The sequence below is a fragment of the Heteronotia binoei genome, chromosome 6 (assembly GCF_032191835.1).
Source record: "Heteronotia binoei isolate CCM8104 ecotype False Entrance Well chromosome 6, APGP_CSIRO_Hbin_v1, whole genome shotgun sequence".
Classification (NCBI taxonomy): Eukaryota; Metazoa; Chordata; class Lepidosauria; order Squamata; family Gekkonidae; genus Heteronotia; species Heteronotia binoei.
Window position 1 is genome coordinate 109582359 of NC_083228.1, and position 22824 is coordinate 109605182.

At 44.4% G+C, this 22824-nt stretch overlaps 1 protein-coding gene across 1 annotated transcript in view; it reads left to right on the top strand.

The window, feature by feature from the left end:
* MED12L (mediator complex subunit 12L) overlaps positions 1-22824 on the top strand; it is a 247335-nt gene that overhangs the window by 168037 nt on the left and 56474 nt on the right. Inside the window, exons 19-24 of the mRNA XM_060242347.1 lie at positions 946-1109; positions 3563-3694; positions 16421-16648; positions 19328-19469; positions 20530-20650; positions 22333-22428. Of these exons, the coding sequence (XP_060098330.1) occupies positions 946-1109; positions 3563-3694; positions 16421-16648; positions 19328-19469; positions 20530-20650; positions 22333-22428 (883 nt within the window). The remainder of the gene's footprint in view (positions 1-945; positions 1110-3562; positions 3695-16420; positions 16649-19327; positions 19470-20529; positions 20651-22332; positions 22429-22824) is intronic.

The following is a 22824-nucleotide window of genomic DNA, read 5'->3' on the forward strand; positions in this document are numbered from 1 at the left end:
CTCTGTCAATCAGTGGTAATTCCAGGAAAAATCCACCTCCCACCTGGAGTTTGGCAAGCCTAGGCTAATAGCCAGTCACACGTTTGCCCAGTTCCACATCGCTAACAAGATCCAAAGACCTTGATGTGTGCCTGGCTTTTTAAAAAGTTGCTGTGTCCTAATTGCATGGGAGTACCATGATCTATCCATGGAATGCTTTATCTCTAACTATGAACTACTGGCTGAGGCTAATTGGTGAGGTACAGGCATTAAGCCTGGAATAAAGAGAGAATACAAATAGAGGACATTCATTTTTATTTTTATTTATTTATCATCTAGATTTGTATACCGCCCTTCTCTGATTCATAGAGCTCAGGGTGCTTATTTATTTTCTTTTTAAAAAATAAAATACAACATAGTGCTTCTGTAAAAATTCACTGTCTCTGCTAAAGGAACAGGTTTGCAACTGTCTAATGTCTTGAATTTGCAGATACCAAACATCATCAATGCATGCAGAGACCAGTCCAACAAGTAGCACAACAATGATTTTTCTTAGGTTCTAGTTCATCTATGTCAATGCTGACAATGTCTTGCCTTTGTATTTTATTGAAATCATGGTTGCTCCATGTCTGTGAGCCGCCCTGAGCCTGCCTTTGGCGGGGGAGGGCGGGATACAAAAATAAATTTACTTACTTACTTTACTTACTTCCAGACAAAAGTCCAATCACGCATATTGGAAGAATTATTTGTATTGTGCGCTCTTGGTATATACAGTAGCTAGGCTTCCAGCATTATGACTGTAATGTCTGCAAAGGTCTGTATTCTAGTATTTCAGTGCTTTTCTTTTGGAAAAGAACTGGAGCATCTCATTGCAGCCTTCCTGCAGAGAGGTGCTAAGTTAGCCACCCTAAAACAAATAAAATGGTAGAAAGAAGTACTAAATTCAATACTTATCCTTTGTTTTAGTTGCTGAACGAGCTAAGTGTGGTGGAAGCTGAACTCCTGCTGAAATCGTCCAACCTGGCGGGAAGTTACACAACAGGGCTGTGTGTCTGCATTGTTGCTGTTCTGAGGCATTACCATGCCTGTCTCATTTTAAACCCAGACCAGACGGCACAGGTTTTTGAAGGGTTTGTAGTGGTAATGTTTTTTCCTAAGTTTTCACAATGTTACTAACCGTATAGCATGTTAGTATGCAAAAAGAGGCTGTGACTCAGGGGTACCTGAACACTCTCTCTTTTTTTAAATCAAATTCATAACACATGGGCTTCTTGGTGGCTAGTAGCAATGGTGCTTAAATGGAAGCTCCATACTTAGGAACAGTGTGCCTCTGACTGCTATTTGCATAGGAGGAAGTGGTAAACTTTGACCTTATGTAGTCTTTCTGGATTAATCTGATTGGCTACTGTTTTAAGCAGTTGTATTCCTACAGGTCTTTTTCTGCTAATGGTAGTTCTTTCTTCCCGTCAGAACGTTTCATTGTTACGTGTTCTTCTGCCAGTGTCTACAGAAAGCTTCTGGCACTGGATGAAAGTGCTGCCGTTAGCAGAAAGCATCCACAGAATCTAACCCAGGATAGTGAATTTTAAATCTGATACTGGGGCTTTGTTTATATTCTTATGCCCAGTTTAGATATACCTAGGGACAGGCACAAACTGGTTCAGTTCCTGGTTCATGAACCACGGACCATCACAAACTTTATTGTGCTAGATCAGTGGTCCTCAACCTTTTTCACCTCAGGGCTGGTCCGCCGACTGTGGCCCCAGGGCCAGCAGGGTGGGGGCACCCAATTCGACCTCCCTCCGCAGCGCCTCCTTCTCCTCCCTCATTTCCTTCTCCCTCCTTTGCTGGCCACCTGCGAAGCCTTGCTGCTGCTCCATGCAGCTTCACAGCCTCCTCCTCCTGCCATTTTCCTCCCCCATTTCATCCTCCCTCCTTCCTGCCCCACCCCTGCACAGCCTCGCCGCCTCCTTCTTCCCCCATTTCACCATTTTAAGGCCAGGGAAGGGGCTGTGAAGCTCCTCCCAGGCCGACCCCCCGGCAATCAGCTGATCGCTGAGAAAACCGCAGCAGTGGCAAGTGAGTGATGCTGCCCTTACCTCCTTTCCTGTCCTTAAAATGGTGAAAACGGGGGGAGAAGGAAGCACCACGGGTGGGGGTGGTGAGGCTGTGCGGCCCATTCAAAACAGGCCACGGCCCAGTACTGGTCCCTGGCAGGGGGTTGGGGACCCCTGTGCTAGATGAACTGATTTGGTTTGTAAAATTTGTGATGCAGTAGAATTGCTCCCGAATGTGCTAGAGACACCAAATTTGCAGGGGGTCGCTTCTCTACCTGCCTTCCAAGTTTGATGAAGATTGGTGGCGGCATCAGGGGGTGGCCTGACCTGGGGCATGCATGAGCGCCTAGGGCCCCCAGGGGTGTGGGGTGGTGGGCAGGGGGTCTGCCTGGGGCACCACGTGTCTTAAGGCTGGCCCTGTCTGTCTCTTTATTCCGACTGGCAGGACAATAGGAACTCTGTTATTGGCTGCTAGCAATGCCTGTTAAACTTTGGAGGGCTCCTATTGGTGTTACCAAGGCTGGAGAATTCTGCCCTCCCCCATTGCCTTGGAGTTTTGTAAACAGTTTAATTGAGCCGAGACTGCCTTGAAAATGTAATCATTTACAAACCTCCACAAACAGCACCAAAGTTCATGAAATGTTCATGCCAGTCACCCTTCCATGAGCAGCACTTCACGAATTAACTACTGCCCAAAATTTGTGATGAACTTAATGAATGAAATGTTCATGAGCTGATTCATGCTCATCCCTAGATTATACTCATCCGTAGATACACTTTATATTATTTCAATGTGCCTGAGTAAAATGCCAAGACATCAGTATTATGTGAAATGCAAATATATGTTGATATTGCCTCAGAAAATGATATGAAGATTGCCTGACACAGCTCAGGCAAAATAGCCTTTGGTCCTCCATGCTGTGAAAGTTTCTTGGAGGAAGCCTAATAAACAAATAGACTTAGATCTGTGGGATGCATTTATGGAGCTAGAAGGTTAATAACTGAGGCTTGGATAATGGAGCCTCTTTACTCTTCCCTTTAAAAATGCTTAGTGAATAAAATAGAAGTACTTTCTTATAAAGGTTCCTAAAGGAGTCTTGAGAATTGTAGATATGGTGTCAGTTGAAAAATATTTGTCCTTTTACAGAATTACAGTTCTCATGGTTTCTTCAGAGAGCCAAAATGAGGCCAACTTATGTTTGCAGGGTAGGCATGTCCATCATACAGCTTTCTCTGTGGTATTCCTGGATAGGACAATTTGTGGTTAAGACGGAACATTACTTACATACAACTGGGTTTTCTTATTACACCTGTATTATACCTTTTGTCTGGGGAGCAAAAGGTGTTTTAGTTGTTTAGGATTTTGCAGCCAGTCCTATGCCTCTTTATTAGATCTGGTTGAATCCAAAGGGGGTTATTTTCAAATAAATGTGCTTAGGAATACAGCCTAAATTAAATTCTGAGGTACTGAAATGTATTGAAAAGTTGCAATTGCTTTCAGCCATTAATGTTTTTCCCCCCTGCAGATTATGTGGTGTTGTCAAACATGTAATTAATCCATCGGAATGCTCTTCCCCAGAAAGGTGTATTTTAGCTTATCTCTATGACCTCTATGTGTCCTGTAGCCATCTCAGAAGCAAATTTGGAGATCTTTTCAGGTTGGTTCTACTGTTTTTTTTTTAAATCGTGAATAGCTGCTAACTCAACAAGGACTTGACTAATAAATAAGTAGAAGCTTCTATACTTACATATGTGAGTGATGATTTAATTACTCGCAAAGGGCACAAAATAGTTAAATGGTTAAGTGCAGGACATCTTGCACTTTCATTCTTATCTGAAATTCTATATAGGCAGAAATGGAGAATCTCCCCCTGGAATTCATGCATTCCTTCACTGTTCTATACAGAGTGAGTCTTAATTACCATGTAAATTAGTTGCCACCTAGAATACATGCCATGTGGGCGATGCTGTAGACAATTAGGCATTTAGTACTTGAATGGTTGTAGCACAGTTGTTCCAATTTAATCATAAGCTCCAATTTTTTGGAAACTATGTAGCTGACTGACTCCCCTCCCACCCTGGTTAAAACCAATCACAGGTGCTTCAAGACCATGATTTCAATTAGAGGTTACCATCTGGACTGAAGTTTAAATGGTTTCATTGTTTCATGGCAGCTATGCTACATAACAAGCTTGTCTTCTATAGTTCAGCATCTTACTGGCTGAATAATATTTGTTCCTCTGATGTGGGGGAGCGATGCCTGCATTGTAAATGGAAAAGAAGCCAGAGGTGATGATTAGGGGAGGAGTTGAGATGTCTGCTGTCATACAAGTCCTTGGACTCCCTCTCTTGTTAATAAAGTTGCCCATAGTTAAAGGGGTTATGTTTTGTGCTGGTATTCCATCAGTTCTCTGTGAATACTTAAATCCTGAGACTGTAGCCATGGGCAAGCAAGAAAGATCTTTCTACAAACCCCAGAAGAGTCCCAGGTTTGCAGAAAAAAATCTTAAATATCAAAAACAACATGGGGGGGGGGGTTAATGACCCTCAACATAAGAAAAGTAACATCTTTATCTTTAAGAAATAGATGTTTTCTCAGATCTCATTAGCTGTTGTAGGCATTGCTAAGCAACCAGAATGATATTGCCAGCCTTCAAACCTGTGTCTGTCAAAAGGCTGGGAGAAAGATCTGTTCCAAGGCTATTTTGGCTTCATAGTATGCTGCTACTTCTATCCTTCCCGCCCTGGAGGGAGGACTTATTTGAGCTGGACCTAGTTGCAACCACTGGGTAAATTGCTACGTTCAGTGTGCACAACTCACCCATATAAAGTGGTGGCTACCAGTCAACTTGGTACTGTACAACTCACCTAGACCTAGCAGCAGCCTCCACACAACTTGTGCAATTTAACCAGTATTGGCAGTGGCCACCATAAGTTCATCTGAGTGACTTGCTTACCACTTGATTTTTGACACTAAGCCATACTTTTCCCATGAGGGAAGTTGCCAGGAGTGAAAGAAGGAAAGCTGAAAGCCATTGTGGTATAGTGGTTAATTTCAGATTATAATCTGAGAGACCCAGGTTCAAATCCTCACTTTGCCATGGATAACCTTGGACTGGTTACATATACTCAGCCTAACTTACCTCTCAGTGTTGTGAGGGGGGCTATCAGGAGAAGAGAATTCAGGAAGGAGGTATAGGGGCTGCCAGGACTAGAAAAATAGGAACTGGTTTTTTTTCTTGCTGTATTTTCTAGGACTACAAGTTGAATGCAACATCTTAAAGAGTATATCAATACTCTTAAGAAACAGCATGTTTGTTGAAGCATATCTATAAGAAATGTCTCTGGGCATTTTTCTTGCTTGCTATTAGAAGATAAGCTTGATATAATTTGAAGTATCTTTACATTCCAGACAACAGAGCAATCTTAAATCTTCAGATTACTGGCCTGCCTAGAAGCTTGTTTCCTGTGAAGCTACTTGATTTTGGCTTAACAGCTTTTTAGATCTGTTCTTTGAATCCCCCAAAGTGAGAGAGTTAAAACAAACCCACCTTTTGTCTCTGAATAAATGGTGGCAATCAGTAAACAACTTGTGGACTGTGCCACATTGGCAAGGTTTTCTAGTGTTCCATTTATTACAGTTTTTACCAGGGAGTATAACATTTTTAAAAAGTATAACATTAGATATTTTAAATACTTCAAATAAAATATTTCAAATAAAATGTTTGTATTAAATTTGAGTCTTACCTATATTTTACTTCAATCTGTAGCCTTTTCATGAATAGTCCGTTGCAGATGACATGTAAAAATTCTGGGACTTCCTATTTTAAGTTTTGTTGTCTTTTCTAAACTTCCTATATTTTTAAGTGAACAGTGGCTCTTTCTATCTCTCCCCCCCTTAACTGTAAGGCATCTTGTGTTGTAGAGCTTCAGGTCGTATTGCCAAACCTTGGTTGACTGACTTGTGATCCAGCAGTGTATGTTCAGAAGAGCTTTTGTAATACCATAATGCTATTTTCTAATTTTAACAGGTTAGCTGACAGGATATTAGAAGTGTTTCTTAAGTTCTGACATTTGTTGAGAAGGCGTAAACTCTGTTTTGCTGGGCAGAGGCTAAGGAAGTTGCTTCTACTAGTTTAAGAAGCTCAATTATAAATTCTTAGTGTAGCTCTAACAATTATGTGACAGTGCTAGCATTTCTGAAGGAACAGATGTGCTTTTCAGGCTGGAGATCTCTGAAAGGAAGTTTCTTACTCAAAGGTAAAGTCACAGAATGTAGAAAGGCAGTGAAGTTTTGCAACTTTTTCCCCCCACTATGACTGTAATTCAGATATTATGTACATTATGTGCAAACTGTGTACAAACTAGCTTCTTACCATGTTTATGAATGCAGCTTCCTTTGTGCATGATGTGTAATGAAAGGAATCCTGTTTACAACTCACTCCAGTTAACAATGTTGTATGAGTGCTTAATAGAGTGAGCCAGGATTCTAAAGCAGGGTGTGGGTGTGTGTAATTTGTTATTTATAGTTTGCCTTTTTCACAGAGATTCAAGGTGGATTATGCAATGTCAGTCAGTACAATAAATTGGATGAAGAGACATCTAAAAACAAATGTCATGGGACTGGGGTAGGAGAAACATGAAAAAAGAAATATTAAACATGACATGTTGAACAGTGCAAGAAATAGTATCACATAAGTAGAAATATAATGCACTGAGAGATAAAAAGGTAAAAACATACAGAAACCAATAATACACATTAGTAGAATGATCCACACTCCTATTCCCTCTTTCGAAACATTGATGTAGTAATGCTGGGTTCGGTATAACTCCTAGACACTTGACTGAGTCTGCAAGAACATCATAAAAAGTGGGGAGCATGATGTCCTTCAAGATCTCAGGCTTCCTAACTTGTGTTACCTCCATCCAGTCAGGGTTCAGTTTCAATTTAGAATCCTGGGACTGGGTCCTGCAATGCATCAGTGGGAGGCACGCGCTGTCACCAGACTTCCTAGCTTTGCTTGCACTCAGCTGCCATTTCCAACCATTCAGTGCTAGAATTTTTAGAGCTATATAGAATAATAGCCATGTGGGTTTGGAGGCTGCATTGGGGGAATGGGGTGAAAACACTCCCTGTTGCCTCTTTTGTGAGCAAGGCAATGAAAGAAACAAATACTGTGAAGTGCTGGCTAACAGTATTTAATAAAACCATTTAAAAACCTTTGTAAATTATCTTTTTATAGTTATAATTTTATAAAAATTATCTTTTTATAACAGAGGTCCAGTCTCACATTTCAATATTACAAGAAAAGTCCTATGAGTACCCGGATGTAGGCTCATTTCGTTAATGGACTTCCTCAGAAGTAATCCTTCCTAAAATTCTTCCAGGGTTACTAGCCTCTTGTAACAATTCAATGTAAATGCTCTTCTGTAACATCTTCTATGTCAAGTTCTCTCATTCACTCAATGACACTTAAGTGCATATATTTATATTTGGAGCTTAAGCCAGTCCAAACTTATTCTTTTAACCAGATGCACAAGCCTTTTGGAGTTTGTTGGCCTAGCTATCTACAATATTTTTTATTAGAAGCAAGGTGTTCTTTTAGATGGCCAATTGCTCTTCTACTCTCCATAATTATTTAATTTTAATTTTGAGTGAGCCATTCTTTTGACAGCAAATTAGCTCAAACCCACTTAAGTGTATGATTTTAAGCAGGCCAGTCCCGTGCCTCTACTGAATGCAAAAACTTCTTATAGTCTAGTGGCAACGCCCTATGCCTGTCTTATTAACTGTGATCCCTTTTTGTAAATTATTTCTTTTGTGAGCAAAGCAGAACTGGTGGAACAGGAAAACCATGTGTCCATGCAGTCTGACCCCACTTCCTGCGACTATCTGTGGTAGACAGTAGGAGTGATTTGTACAGCTGCTCTAGCGATAGTGAAATCTTCTCTGTAAGAACCCACCATCTTTACTGCATTAATGTGAAGCAGAGTTGTACTACCTGCTTCCAATTATTAGTCAAAGCCCATTAACAGACATCTTTCCTTTTTTTCTTTTTATTCCTATACCTGTGGATGTGCTCTAATGTGCTAGTGTTAGATTGTATTGAATACTACCTGGTCTTCACTCCCAGTGGTTAGTGTGTTGTTGGACTAGGGACTTTGAGACCCAAGTTTGAATCCTTGCTTCACCTTGGAAGTTCACTGGCTAACCATAACTCAGTCATACCCTCTCAGCCTAAGCTATCTCATGGCAATTGCTGTGAAGTTAAAATGAAGGCAGGAAAAACAATATTGTAAGTGGCTTTGGGTACTCATTGCATAGGTCAAAATAATAACAATGGTGGTGTTGGCAACTGCTATATCATTTCCAGGACTGGACCCTGTCTACAGTTTAGGGTTACCAACCTCCAGGTGGGGCCTAGAGTTCTCCTGGAATTTCAGCTGATCTTCTTCGTGGTCTCTGTGCATCACACTCATGGGATAGTGCGCCTGCGCCGATCCCCGAATCGGTATCTGAAAAAGCCCGGGATTTTTTCGCGCTCGGCGCCAACGAGCATGCGCAGGCGACCCACTGCGCATGCCCACTGGCGCCCGCGCGGCAATCCCGCCAGTTCCTTTCTGACCGCTGCGCTAGAGAGGTTCACTTTCTGCTTTCCCGGTCGGTGAGAGTTTCTTTTCTCTCGTTCTAGCCCGTTTTCACTGTGTATATAGTTAGTTAGTTAGTTAGTTTTTAGTGTATAGTTAGATAGTTAAAAAAAAAAAAGCGTTTTTCTGTTTGTCTGGCGGTCTGCCCCTCGGGGTACTCCGTTTTCGCTTTCCCCCATTTTTCCTCTCGGGCGGTTTTTAGCTGAGAGTTTTTTATCGGGCGGCTGCTTATGGAAAGTCACTGGGGGTTTTTCAAGCGCTGCCGTGCTTGTGGCAAGAAAATCGCCCCTCCGGACGGCCATTCCCTTTGCTTGCTGTGCCTTGGAGAGACGCACAGAGTAGAGTCGTGTCTGCATTGCCTTCGGTTCTCTAAACAAACCAGAAAGAACCGCGCGGCTCGATTATCAGCGGCACTGACTGAATCGGCGCTTCAGCCTCGTCGACCGATGGAGTCATCGGCACCGAAGTCGACCGACACCCCGGCACAGGAGCTTGCATCGGCCGATGCCGCTCCGATATCGACTTTAGAACTGCCGGTGGAGCGTGGCGCTACAAACCGTTCCCACGAGGGCTCGGATACGCCCGCTAAGAAACGCTGAGAGGACTCGGGGACCCGAGCTCCTAAGAAGGCGAAGTCGAAGGAGAAGCGCAAGCGACCCCGCACTCCATCCCCGTCGGGTGGTGCATCGACGTCGGCAAACCCGTCGAAGTCGGCGCGGGTCTCTCCGATTCGAAGCCCATCAGTCCGTCGGCTGTCGGCGTTGGAGCAGGAGCCAGAGATCGACCTTACTCAGCGGTCTTCATCTTCGGGCTCCCGTCGGCGGTCGATCAGTGATTCGGCGTCGGAGGTGGACGCTTCGGCACCGGTCATAGATCCGCCGTTCAAGGCCCGACAAAGGCGAGAGCGATTTCCTGCTCCCCAGCGTTTCCCGATACCACCATGGGAACAGCGCAGGTGGCGGCCTCCCTACTCCAGGTATGAATCCTGTCGATGGTACCCGGACGAGTACCCAGACTGGGAGCGAGCATCGGAGTTTTCTTCGATGTCGAGGGTTTCGCATCAATCCCGAAAAGCGTCGGCATCGGTGTCGGTTCCCCCCGATCGTCAGCTGGTTCCGGTCGAGACCCCGCTAAGACCACCGTTGATTCATCTTCCACCGCGAGAATCATCCCCGATGCTCTCGGAGCATTCTACTCAGCGAGACTCCTCGTCATCGGAGTCGGAAACTGAAGATCCGGAGTTGGAACCCTCACCGGGTCCTCAAATGGCGGAGGATCTTCTGATTTCGCCTTCGGAGGATCTAAAGTCTTACGGGGACCTCGTGAGGCGAATTGCGGCCACCCTCAGACTGCCTGTGACTCAGCCGGAGCCCGTGGTGGATGACAACGTGTTTGACATCATGCAAAGGAGCACGTCCACTGCAGTGGCCCTGCCGGTTACCAAGGTGATCCTTCAGGCCATCAAGGAACCTTGGAAGAAGCCTTCTTCGACACCGGTCTCTTCCAAACGGCTGGACCATATGTACAGGGTCCAGGAGGCAGGGGCCGAATTCCTGTTTACCCACCCGCGTCCTAACTCGGTGGTGGTCTCATCCTCATCGAAGGCTAGGAAGGTTCATTCTTCCCCGCCGGACAAGGAGGGCAGGAAGATTGATGTAATGGGCCGCAAGGTCTATTCAGCGGGGGCACTCGGCATTAAGGTATCTAACTATGCTGCATGCATGGCTAGATACCAGTATGCAGTGTGGGAACAGCTCTCCCCCTTCCTCTCTTCTTTAAGTGAGGACAAGAAGGCGGCGGCAATGAAGCTGCAAAAGGAGGGTCTCGTTGTGGCCAGGCAGCAGCTAGCCGCAGCTAAACATATGGTGGAAGCTTCAGCCAAGGCTATTACTTCTGCGGTTTGCATTCGGCGGCACGCTTGGCTCAGGTCCACCGCACTGCACCAGGACACCAAGACTTTTATTGAGGACTTACCCTTTGAGGGTGATGGACTCTTCAGCGCCACAACTGACACGGCGCTGCAAGAGTTTGACAAGAGTGTCAAGACGTCTAGGAACCTGGGTGTCCAGTCGTCCTCCAAGTCCTCTAAATCCAAGCAATGGCCCAAACCCTGGTCCAAAAAACCTTACCAAAAGTTCTCCCCGGAGCAGTGGCGTACTCGTCCTCAACAGCCTGAACGACCGTCCTACTCCGGTAACGGCAGGAACCGTTACGGGGGCCAGCCTTCCAACAAGTCTAAGGGGGCTCGGCCACAGAAACAGGGGGTTTGACTTCCTGCAAGCACGCGTCATCGCTCCCACTGTCGACTCTCTCATTCGTCTGCGCCCTTTCCTGCCTGCCTGGGAGTTGATCTCCACAGACAGGTGGGCTCTGTCCATCGTAGAAGAGGGCTACAAAATAGAGTTTGTTCAGACCCCAAACCAGTCCGTGGTAGTCACCACTCCCCCTTCCCCACCTCTGCTGGCGGAGGTGGACAACCTCCTACAGAAACAAGCCATAGAGATAGTTCCACCGGAGGCCAGGACGGGAGGTTTCTACTCCCGCTATTTTCTGGTCCCCAAGAGGGACGGGGGCTTGAGGCCTATCATGGACCTTCGGAGTCTGAACAAATTCATTCGGTACCAGAAGTTCAGAATGGCTACACTGCAAACAATCCTGCCCCTCGTCAATCAGGGAGACTGGATGGCGACCTTGGACCTCAAGGACGCGTATTTTCATGTCAGCATTCATCCTGCGTTCAGGCGATTTCTAAGATTTGCAGTGGGTGCTCGGCACTTCCAGTTCAGGGCCCTGCCGTTTGGACTGTCTACCGCTCCTCGGGTATTCACGAAGCTGATGAGTGTGGTGGCTGCTCACCTTCGTCTTCAGGGAGTCATTGTTTTCCCATACATCGACGACTGGCTTCTTGTGGCGAAGTCGAGGGAGAGCCTGTCATCTCACATTGCCATCACTCTGCGGCTTCTAGATATCCTGGGGCTAAAGGTCAACATGGAGAAGTCCCATCTCACCCCATCAAAGACAGTTCAATTCATAGGGGCTCTGTTGGACACAGACCAGCACAGAGCGTTCCTTCCCTCTCAGAGGGCACGGGACATCATTTCTTTGGTGCAGCTTCTCCAAAGGCGACAGTGGGGCACAGCCCAGCAGCTCCAGCGGATGCTGGGGCTGATGGTGGCGACGACAAGCGTGCTACGTTTCGCAAGACTGCATATGAGAGGTCTACAGCTGTGGTTCTTGCAGCATTTTCGCCCCCTCAGAGATTCACCTCGGAAGAGGTTCACCATCCCACCGGGGACTCTCCAATCACTGCAATGGTGGGGATCGGAGAGCAACATCTGTCAGGGAGCTCCTTTCCATCTGCCTACCCCTTCGGTGACCATCGCTACCGATGCTTCCATGTGGGGGTGGGGAGCTCACCTGGAGGACCTGTGTGTGGGGGGCAAATGGCCACCGACACTGAGCCGGTGCCATATAAATTATCTGGAACTGCTGGCGGTTCACTTTGCCCTTCAATCTTTCCGTCCACTGTTAGCGAGAAAGACGGTGGCACTGCTGACGGACAACACCACTGCCCTGTGTTATATAAACAGACAGGGGGGGACAGTGTCTCGCAGACTATGCTCGTTGGCAGTAGATCTTTGGGAGGAGTGTCTCCAGTGGGACATTTTTGTAAAGGCTACCCATCTGCCGGGGGTCCTCAACATACAGGCGGACTCTCTCAGCAGGGGTGGAGCTTCCCCACACGAATGGGAACTGCATTGGAAGTTCCTAGAGCCGGTGTTCCAGCGTTGGGGTTACCCGCAGCTGGATGTTTTCGCCACAGCACAGAACACGAAGTGCCCCTTGTTCTGTGCCAGGGGAGGTGCGGATCCGGCTTCCTTGGGAGACGGACTTCTACTCCGGTGGGAGGGTCGGTTCCTGTACATGTTCCCGCCCTTACCTCTGCTGACGAGGGTGGTCCACAAGCTGGTGCAGGAGAAGCCACGTTGCATTCTGGTGACTCCGTGGTGGCCCCGTCAGAGCTGGTTCTCGATCCTGCTCCAGCAGTCGAGGGGGATCTTTTACCAGTTCCCGTCAGAACCGGACCTGTTGTCGGCTCAGGGCGGACACGTGCTCCATCACAACGTGCCGCACCTGAAGTTGACAGCTTGGTTCATCGACCGCTAGACTTTTCTACCAGGGTCCAGCAGGTGCTCCAAAGCAGCAGGAAACCTTCTACCTGTGCCTCTTACGAGAGGAAGTGGAAGAAGTTTAGTAACTTTGTGGCTGCCTCCCCGATGTCACCTGACTCTGTTGGGCTATCGGCAGTTTTTGAGTTTCTTTTGTCTTTGGTGGATGAGGGGCTGGTATTCTCCTCCATCAAGGTCTATTTAGCAGCTATTTCTGCTTTTCATGGTTCAGTTGAGGGTTACTCCGTTTTTGCTCACCCGCAGTCCAAGAGATTCATGAAGGGGCTATTCCGCCTTCACCCTCCTTCCAGATCCCCTCCACAATTGTGGGACTTAACTTTGGTTCTGGACAAGTTGACTCGTCGCCCTTTTGAACCCATGGCAACGTGTTCCCTGCAGCTTTTGTCCTGGAAGACTGCATTTTTAGTTGCCATCACCTCGGCACGTCGTGCGGGGGAGCTCACGGCGATGCGCTGTGACTATCCATACCTTGCCTTTAGGGAGGCTGGGGTCTCTCTGGCTCCGGACATTACCTTTCTCCCGAAAGTGGTCTCCCAGTTTCACCTGAACTTAGAAGTTTGGTTGCCCACCTTTTACCCTAGTCCTTCCTCGGAGGAGGAACGCAGGCTGCATGCGTTAGACGTTAAGCGTGCCCTCCTGTTTTATTTGAACCGTTCACGGGGTTTTCGTAAGGACAACCAGCTTTTTGTCTCCTACTCTGCCCCCAAGTTAGGGTCCAAAATTTCGTCTCAAAGACTTTCCAAGTGGCTTACTGAGACTATTAAACTTTGTTATTTGTTGGCAAAGAAGCCTTTACCTGGACCTGTTCGTGGACACTCCACAAGGGCGATGGCCACGTCGGTGGCGTTCCTGAAGGGTGTGTCCCTTTCCGATGTCTGCAAGGCGGCTACCTGGTCTTCTCCGCATGCCTTCATGAAGCACTACGCGCTGGACGTGCATGCTCAGCAGAGGACTCGGTTGGGAGCTGCGGTGCTGCAAACTGTTTCTTCAGGCTGACCGTCTTCCCTCCTCCAGGTATGCTTTGCTTGCTAATCTCCCATGAGTGTGATGCACAGAGACCACGAAGAAGATAGACAGGTTGCTTACCTGTAACTGTAGATCTTCGAGTGGTCATCTGTGCATTCACACTACCCGCCCTCCTTCCCCACTGCTGACGGTCTCCTTCCAGTAAGGGGCTTTCAGCGGTCAGGGAGGAACTGGCGGGATTGCCGCGCGGGCGCCGGTGGGCATGCGCAGTGGGTCGCCTGCGCATGCTCGTTGGCGCCGAGCGCGAAAAAATCCCGGGCTTTTTCAGATACCGATTCGGGGATCGGCGCAGGCGCACTATCCCATGAGTGTGAATGCACAGATGACCACTCGAAGATCTACAGTTACAGGTAAGCAACCTGTCTTTCTCCATACTACTGACATTACTTCCTCTATAGGCAAAGGTAGTTTCAAAGGACAAACTCACTGACCTCATATCCCCTCTAAGTTCCTTCCCAGACACTGCCTTCTCCAGACATTACTCCACATTTCCAGAACTTTTTCCAAGCTAGAGTTGGACCTGGAATAAGACAGACACATGATCTTCCAAAAAAATTGAACCTTAGGATCATAGCATTCAGGGCTGCCAACTCCAGACTGGGAAATTCCTGAAGATTTGGGAGGTGAAACCTAGGAAGGGAATTCATGGAGGGGAGGGATCTCAGCATGGTATAATGCCATAGAAACTACCCTCTAATCAGGAGAGCAGATCTCTGTTGTCTGGAGATTCATTGTGATAGTGGGAGATTTATGAGCCCTGTCTGGAGGTTAACAACCCTAAAAGCAATTCCTAGTTTGCCTGCTTAAGTTCACAAAATAGATTATAGAACATAAAGAGGCTTTGTATGTGTTTATGAAACATGAGGTTATCATCTCCACAAGCTGGATGCACTCTGAATTACCCTGCTGTATTCAGGCTTTTGAATAAACACTTTATAGAGCATTTGTTGATTTGCCAGCTGTTGAGCATTAAGGGAAGTCTTTAATCAAATTGTATATAGGCCTTGTTTTCTCTAATGTGTACATTTTGTCCAAGAGCTTTCTGAAAGCTTGCACAAAAATGCATGTTGAGTGAACTTACTTCCATACACAGTTGTGTTTCTTCTAGTGGCAATATTCTTAGGACTCCACGTTATTTTGAAATCAAGCAGAGAATATTTTGTAAGTTGCAGCTATTGTTTTTGTAATATGACCTATATTTACTTTAGTGTTATATTGTGTTATGTGACAGAAAGGGATATGATTGAAGAGTGTGTATGTGTGTGTTTGCAGGCATGAATACATGACGCTCTTCTAGGTTCATTGACTTCAGTGATTTTAGATGGGCGTGATTCTCTTTAGTATTACACTGGGGATAATTCTCCAGTGCGATCCTGCTTTAAACTCTTGCAACAGCCCAACCCACATGGGTCTTTACAGCAGGAGCTTTTAGCCAGGCCTGTGTTTGAGGAAATTTTAGAAAATCAGTGGAAATATTCAGCTAGGCATTTGGGTTTCCTTTTGAATTCTCCAAGCTAAACTACCAAAACTACTCAACAACACTTTTAGCTGGGTTTTAAATTGTTGTATTGATTTTGCATTTATATGCTGGTTTTAAAACAGTAACCTGTAAGAGCTGGTGTTGCACGGTGACAAAAAGATGGTGATACTATCTGGAAGATCATATGTGTTCAAATCTCGTAGCCCATTTCAGTGCTTGTAGGGCTGATACAAGTATTAATATTATATTATATTAATCATTTTGAATGTCAAAAGTGGTATACAAATAAAAATTCTAATTATTAAACTAAAAAATAAATTTGTGTATAATACAAATACACACATAGCATATTTATTACATGAATAGAAATGGTTGCGCATTTATGGTCATAGCTACAAATACAAATTTCCTTTGATAACAAATTCATTATTCAAAGCTAAGACAACCTGCGATATTCAAATTTTGCATTTCTGTCATTGTGTTCTATCACTTAGTTGTAACTAGGCTACAAAGTATATCAACAAGTATCAGTCATTCTGATGCTTAAGCTTGAAACCAGTATAATTCATAGGAGAGAATCCACCTTTTTCATTCAGCCAGCTTTTAAATTCAGTCTTGCTCAATTCCCCTCCTTATTACAGTTCTATTCCACATGACTTTTGTCCTTACAGGTCCCATGATTCAGTTAGAGTGGTTCCTCAGTGGAACAGGCATCCTCGGGAAGTGGTGAACTCTCCTTCCTTGGAGGTTTTTAAACAGAGGCTAGATGGCCATCTGACCGCAATGCTGATCCTGTGAACTTTGGGGGGAGGTATTTATGAAGTTCCTACATTGTGCAGGGGGTTGGACTACATGACCCTGGGGGTCCCTTCCAACTCTATGATTCTGTGATTCTATTCTGAACGTAGCCTTTTTTGAGATCAAAGGGGATCCTCTGCTTCCTTTTCATCCCTTGGAAAACCAAGCCAGCATTTCAGAGTCCCTGAATCAGAAATTCAGGTTTCTTTAAAACTAATCCTCCTCCTTTCTTTTCCTTTTAGTAGTGCCTGTTCAAAAGTGAAGCAAACCATCTATAGCAATGTGCAGCCCTCGAACTCAAATTTGTTGTGGGATCCAGAATTCATGCTGGATTTTATAGAGAATCCTTCCATTCACAGCCTCAACTACTCAATGCTTGGCAAGATCTTGAGTGACAATGCACCTGGTCGCTATAGCTTTGTGTGTAATGCTCTGATGAATGTATGCATGGGCCATCAAGATGCTGGCAGGTGGGTGAAGTTGTAAATAGCAGTTTGTGTTGCATAAGCAAATAATTTGAATTTCCTTTTCCTTATTTTTCCCCTCCCACTCTTATAATTTATTATAGTTCAGGGCTTTTTTTGTAGAAAAAGCCCAGCAGGAACTCATTAGTATGCGAGGCCACACCTATGACATCACCATCGTTTCCATACTAGGCCACACCTCTGACATCAACATTTGCATACTAGGCCACACCTCTGACATCACCAAAAGTGTATAATGTCTTTTTTGGGATGTGGTAACAATTCTTGTCATCACACCTCAAAAAAGATATTCTAGCATTGGAAAAAGTCCAGAAATTTATAGCCACACACACACACACACACACACATATATATATACATATATACACAAAGCCATAAATATATAGTAATCCCAGGAAAAAAATGAAATTCCAACCCACTACTACAGAGCCAGCATGGTGTAGTGCTTAAAGAAAGAAAGAGAAATAAACAAACAGACAGGAGAAAAGATTGACTGAATGAATGAAAGGGGGGAGAGAGTTGGAAAGAGAGAAGGAGAGAGAGAGAGGGAGGGGGTAGTGGGAAATAAGACAAACTGGGAAAAAGAAATATTGACAGAAAGAAAGTGAGGGAGTGGAAAATAAAGCAAATAGACAGAAAAAGAAAGACTGACAGAAAGGAAAAAAATGAATGCATGAAAGGGGGAGAAAGAAAGAAAGAAAGAACGCTACCAAAAAGAAAGAAATAATGAATGAATGAAAGGGACTGACGGAAAAAATGAATGAATGAAAGGGGGGGAGGGAGTTGGAAAGAAAGAAAAGAAAGAACAAACACTGCCAAAAAGTAAGAAATAATGAATGAATGAAAGGGACTGATAGAAAGAAAAAAATGAATGAATGAAAGGGGGGAGAGTTGGAAAGAAAAGAAAGAAAGAACGAACACTGCCAAAAAGAAAGAAATAATGAATGAATGAAAGGGACTGATAGAAAGAAAAGAATGAATGAATGAAAGGTGGGAGATAATTGGAAAGAAAGAAAGAAAGAAAGAAAGAAAGAAAGAAAGAAAGAAAGAAAGAAAGAAAGAAAGAAAGAAAACACTGCCAAAAAGAAAGGAAAAATGAATGAATAAAAGGGACTGACAGAAAGAAAAGATGAATTAATGAAAGGGGGGAGAGAGTTGGAAAGAAAGAAAGAACACTGCCAGAAAGAAATAATGAATGAATGAAAGGGACTGACTGAAAGAAAAAATGAATGAATGAAAGGCGGGAGAGAGTTGGAAAGAAAGAAAGAACACTGCTGAAAAGAAAGAAATAATGAATGAATGAATGAATGAATGAATGAATGAATGAAAGGGAGGGAGGGAGAGGGAGACCGTTGGAAACAAATAGAGGGAAAAAAAGAGAAAGGAAATAGGAAGAAAGGAAAAGGGAGGGAAGGAGTGAAAGAACGGAGGGGAAAAAGCAAGAAAGAGAAAAGAAAAAAAAATGAGACTGAAAGAAAAGGGGATGCAAGCAACTCACCTGCAAAAGTGCTAACTCCCACAAAGCTCTGCCTCTGCAGTTTGGCCCCTCGAGCTGGATGTTGGGAGGCCCCACCCCAGCGCGGCAGGCCTCCTCGAGCACTGCCGGGCAGCGCGACATCGGGAGGCCCCTGCACAACCGCTGCAGTCCTTCCCGAGCCCTGCCAGATGTCGGGAGGCCTCAGCACAAGTGCGACAGGCCTCTCCGAGCCCCGCCAGACTGTGCAATGCCGGGAGGCCCCCATGCAAGCACGGCAGGCCTCCTCGAGCCCCGCCAGACACCCAGACATTGGGATGCCCCCGCACAAGTGCAGCTGGCTCCCTGAGCCTGCCAGCGGGGGAAGTTGATGAGACCGAGCCAGAACGCTGCCTGGACCAGCTGGAATGCTGCCCGGGGCAGTCGGAACGGCGTTCTGGTGCATTCTGGCTCAAAAAAAGCCCTGATAGTTATTAGCTTCAGTAACAATGCTAACTGAATCTTTACTGATGTATGGCTTTCTTGGTGTGTTTAACTGTAGTAACTGGATTGCAAATGTTCATCTATCAGCTCATGATTTGAATTTCAGTTACTTACAAATGACCAAAAGGTCAAAATGACTAGCTGTGGTTTGTGCTCTTGTCCTCAAACCGGGATTTAAGTCATGTTTTAGAACCATAATTTATAAGCAAGAGAATGAACTACTGTTTGGCCTTTTTAGGATTTGGATGTTATAGCAATTTGTGATTAATCCCAGCTGAGAATCTTTACAGTTGCACATGACAGACTAAAGACTTCCTGGTTTGTTTATTTGTGATGTGTGGGTGTAACCCTTGATGTTTTCAAACCTGGAATCTGTGTTTAATCCGCAAATGGGACTTCTCTCTCTTTCTTTTAAAAAGTCATATGTGCTCATTTCAGCAGCACATATACTAACATTTTAAAGTGAAACTTCGTATCTCAGCTTTGTCTTCCACCCTGCCTTCCACCTGTGTTTTCTTAACAATCCTTAACAAGGGGGGGAGGGGGAGAGAATGCCATGTGGATCCACAGTTGTGAGTTCTGACCTACCAGCTGCTGACCAGTATGTTGTTGAAAAAAGCAGACATTTAATACCAAAGGCACAATATTTTCTTTAGTAATGATTGTTGATCATTTAGTATTCAGTTTTTTGCTATGTTCTTTTCTAGAATCAATGACATTGCTAATCTGTGTGCGGAGCTGACAGCTTGTTGCACAGTGCTAAGCTCAGAGTGGTTAGGGGTCTTGAAAGCTCTCTGCTGCTCTTCCAACCATGTCTGGGGATTTAATGATCTGCTGTGCAGTGTGGATGTAAGTGCAGAACATGCCATTTTTAATTGATAAACTTCTGTGTATCTTCTGTAGGACATCTAAAATTATTATGGAATCAAGGCTTGTTTTTCATATCTGGCACTGTGGGATTTGACATGTCTTGATGGGGTGGTGAAGGAGACCATACAGCTTGTGATGAGCTTTAGCAGTGTGGTTGCCAGCCACCAGGTGGGACCTAAGGATCCCCTGGAATTGCAACTTATCTTGGAGAAAATGCATGCTTGGGAGGGTGGACTCTATGAGGTTGTACCCCATTGAGGTCTCTGTCCTCCACAGGCTCCAGGAGTTCCCCAGCCTGGAGCTGGCAACCCCACCCCCACCCTCCACCAGTAGCTAGGAGGGACCTGGCAACCCTATTTGGCAGCATGACATTGCATTTTTTTTGCATTCCTTTCATATTGCAGTGCAAATTGCTTCTTGTCTCAGTTGAACTCTATTGTCTTGCATGGTTTGCATTTAAAAAAAAATCAAACTAGGTTTTATTGTAGTAGTTGTTTTATTAATCTAGTTGTGGCAAGTGTTGTATTTAGAACAGTCAGATATGAATTTAATAATAGCCATAATAATTTGATACTGAAGTCTTATTGTGCTTTTGATGTTTTAATTTACATGATATCTATCACTGTAGTTCACCCAGATCCCTAGGGAATGAGTGGTATAAAAATTAAATAAGAGAATAATAGTAAGTGAAAATGGGAAGGAGATGGAGGATTAAAATAAGGGTGCAGAAATGAGAATGCTAAGGGAAGCAGACAGGGGAGAGAGATGGGTTAGCAATAAGTGGAAACATTTCCATACATGTTTATGCCATTAACTGGCTTTTTTTTAGAAACAGTTATACTGGAAGACACTTTGGGTCTCAGCTAAATACCTAAATAAATACATGAAACCATTTTATATGTCTTCCTGAATGCAGAAAGTGAAGGTGCCCTCTTCACCCACTCTTGTAGGCCATTCCAACAAGAATAGTAAAGCAGTCCTGCTATGTTTCCTTGCAGACAAATAGCAAAAATGCCTATGCTTTCCCCCCCTCTTTAAGGTGAGTGACCTGTCATTCCATGATTCGCTGGCCACCTTTGTTGCAATACTGATAGCACGGCAGTGCTTTTTCTTGGAGGATGTAGTTCAACACGTAGCTCTTCCTTCTCTGCTTACAGCAGGTGAGTGAAAGCAGCACAAGCTTTTCTTCAACTTAAAAAATACTTTATAAAATCAGTGTAAAACAGGGAGAGTGGTCTGGATGCTCTTCACCTTTGTTCTTTTTTGGCATAACATTAAGGTGAATGTCTTGGGGAAAATACTTGTGTTAGTCATGTCATAGTCATCTAAAGTATAAGTTGCTCCTTTTGGCAGCCTGCCATTTCTTATCGTTTTCATGCATTTTCTGCCTACCAGAAACTAAAGCTCAGGACAGTTTACAGTATACGAATTCTGTTTTTAATCTTGCATGTCTCTTCTGGTTCCCCAGTTAGAAATTTTTGTATGTGACGTCATTGCCTCAGCCCTCAAGTGTAACTTCTGCTAACTTTTGGTTTCTTGCCAACGTGTTACAAAGTAATTAGATGTAATAGACTTCCCACACTCTGATGGCACCACACTTGTTACACTTTTTTGGAATTTCCTGCATTCTTGTCTTCCACCCAGTTTCTCTATTATGTGGTTTGTCATCTTCACCTTAGAGGTCTGGCACAGCTTCATTCAATCTTTATCTTTATCCTTGCTGGTACTTTCAAGCAATTAATTCTACATTTCCCATGACCTTTTCCTGTTTGTTTCTCCAACACCCTTTAGCCTGCAGATGTGCCCATGTTATCTATTTAGCATATTTTTCCCGCAAGCTATCCCTATAGTTTTTGTGAATATGGATTCTTTGTCTGCTAAATAAGCCAATTCAAACATTTAATAAAATGATCGAGCACCACCTGATTTTTTAGGACTTCTGATATTTGGAACAGCATGGTTCCACTGAGAATTTCCTCAGCATTGCTGTTAACACTTTAACATAGTAAATATTTCTCTGCAGGAAGTTGTGACTTCAGCCAGTTTGAAAGAGGCAGTTGTGAGACCCCTTCTGAAGAAGGCTTCTCTGAGCCCCAGTGATCTAAATACCTGCTGCCCGGTAGCCAGCATTTCATTCTTGGGCAAGGCATTTGAATGGATATTGGTTACATAGTTTCAGACAGACTTGTAGCATGTTGATTATCTAGACCAGATAGATTTGAGTCCAATAGCAACTTAGAGACCCAGATTTTTGAGCTGTAAGCTTTTGACAGTCAAAGCTCCCTTCATCAGATATAGGCAGACCAAAGGTTCGCAATCTTTTTAAGCTAGTGGGTACCATTGAAATTCTGACACAAAGTGGTGGGAGCAACCACAAAATGGCTGCTGTAGGCAGCCGATCACACACACACACAAAGTCCAAGTTCAGGGAGAAGAGATTTAATTTTTAAAAAATAGACTGGGAAAGAGGAGTGAGTTGTGAGAGAGAATAAAACCCAACACTGTCATGGCAGGTGCAGGGCTGAAAGCCTTTTACCCAAGCTTTTAATTAAAAGGGTTTTTTTTTTTTGTCTGCAATAGTAGTGGTCTTAAATGGAGGTTTGGGAGCACACCTTCAGTTTCACTTAATTAACTATTGATAATGAAAATTTAATTAGCTATATCCTGGATCTTTCAAAGAAATCTAAGCTGCAGGCATTTTCTTGGAGAGAGGGATTAATGGGAGACTGTATTGTGTATGGTTAATTTGGAATTTGGCAAGCCATCTTGAGCCACAAAGGAAAGGTGTGGTCTAATATTTTAAGGAGCAACAAAAAGAAATTCTTGCTTGCCTCTTTCACAGCCTGTGGTGATCCGGATGCTGAGCCTGGGGCGAGGATGACATGTCGGCTTCTGTTGCATCTTTTTAGAACTCCTGAAGCTTGTTTTCTACCAGCTGGTAAGTATCTCATTTATTGGAGATCAGAATTTTGCCCCCCCCCCCTCTTCCTTTCAGCATCCTTGGTTTAAGTACATGTACCAGTTTTTTCTGTACTTTGTGGCCTGGTTTAATGTACGTGTGCATATGCACACAAAAAACATGCCCATGTAGGGCTTTTTTTGAACAGGAATGCACAGGGACACAGTTTTGGCTGGCTTGGCATCGGGGTTTGTGGCCTAATATGCCAATAAGTTCCTGCTGGGCTTTTTGTACAACAAAAGCCCTGTGTTGAACAATGGTGACATTGGGGGGGCATGGCCTAATATGCAAATGAGTTTGTGCTGGGCTTTTTCTACAAAAAAGTGCCCTATGCCCATGTAAGCATGTAATTTTTTTTTTTGCTTTTTCTTAATT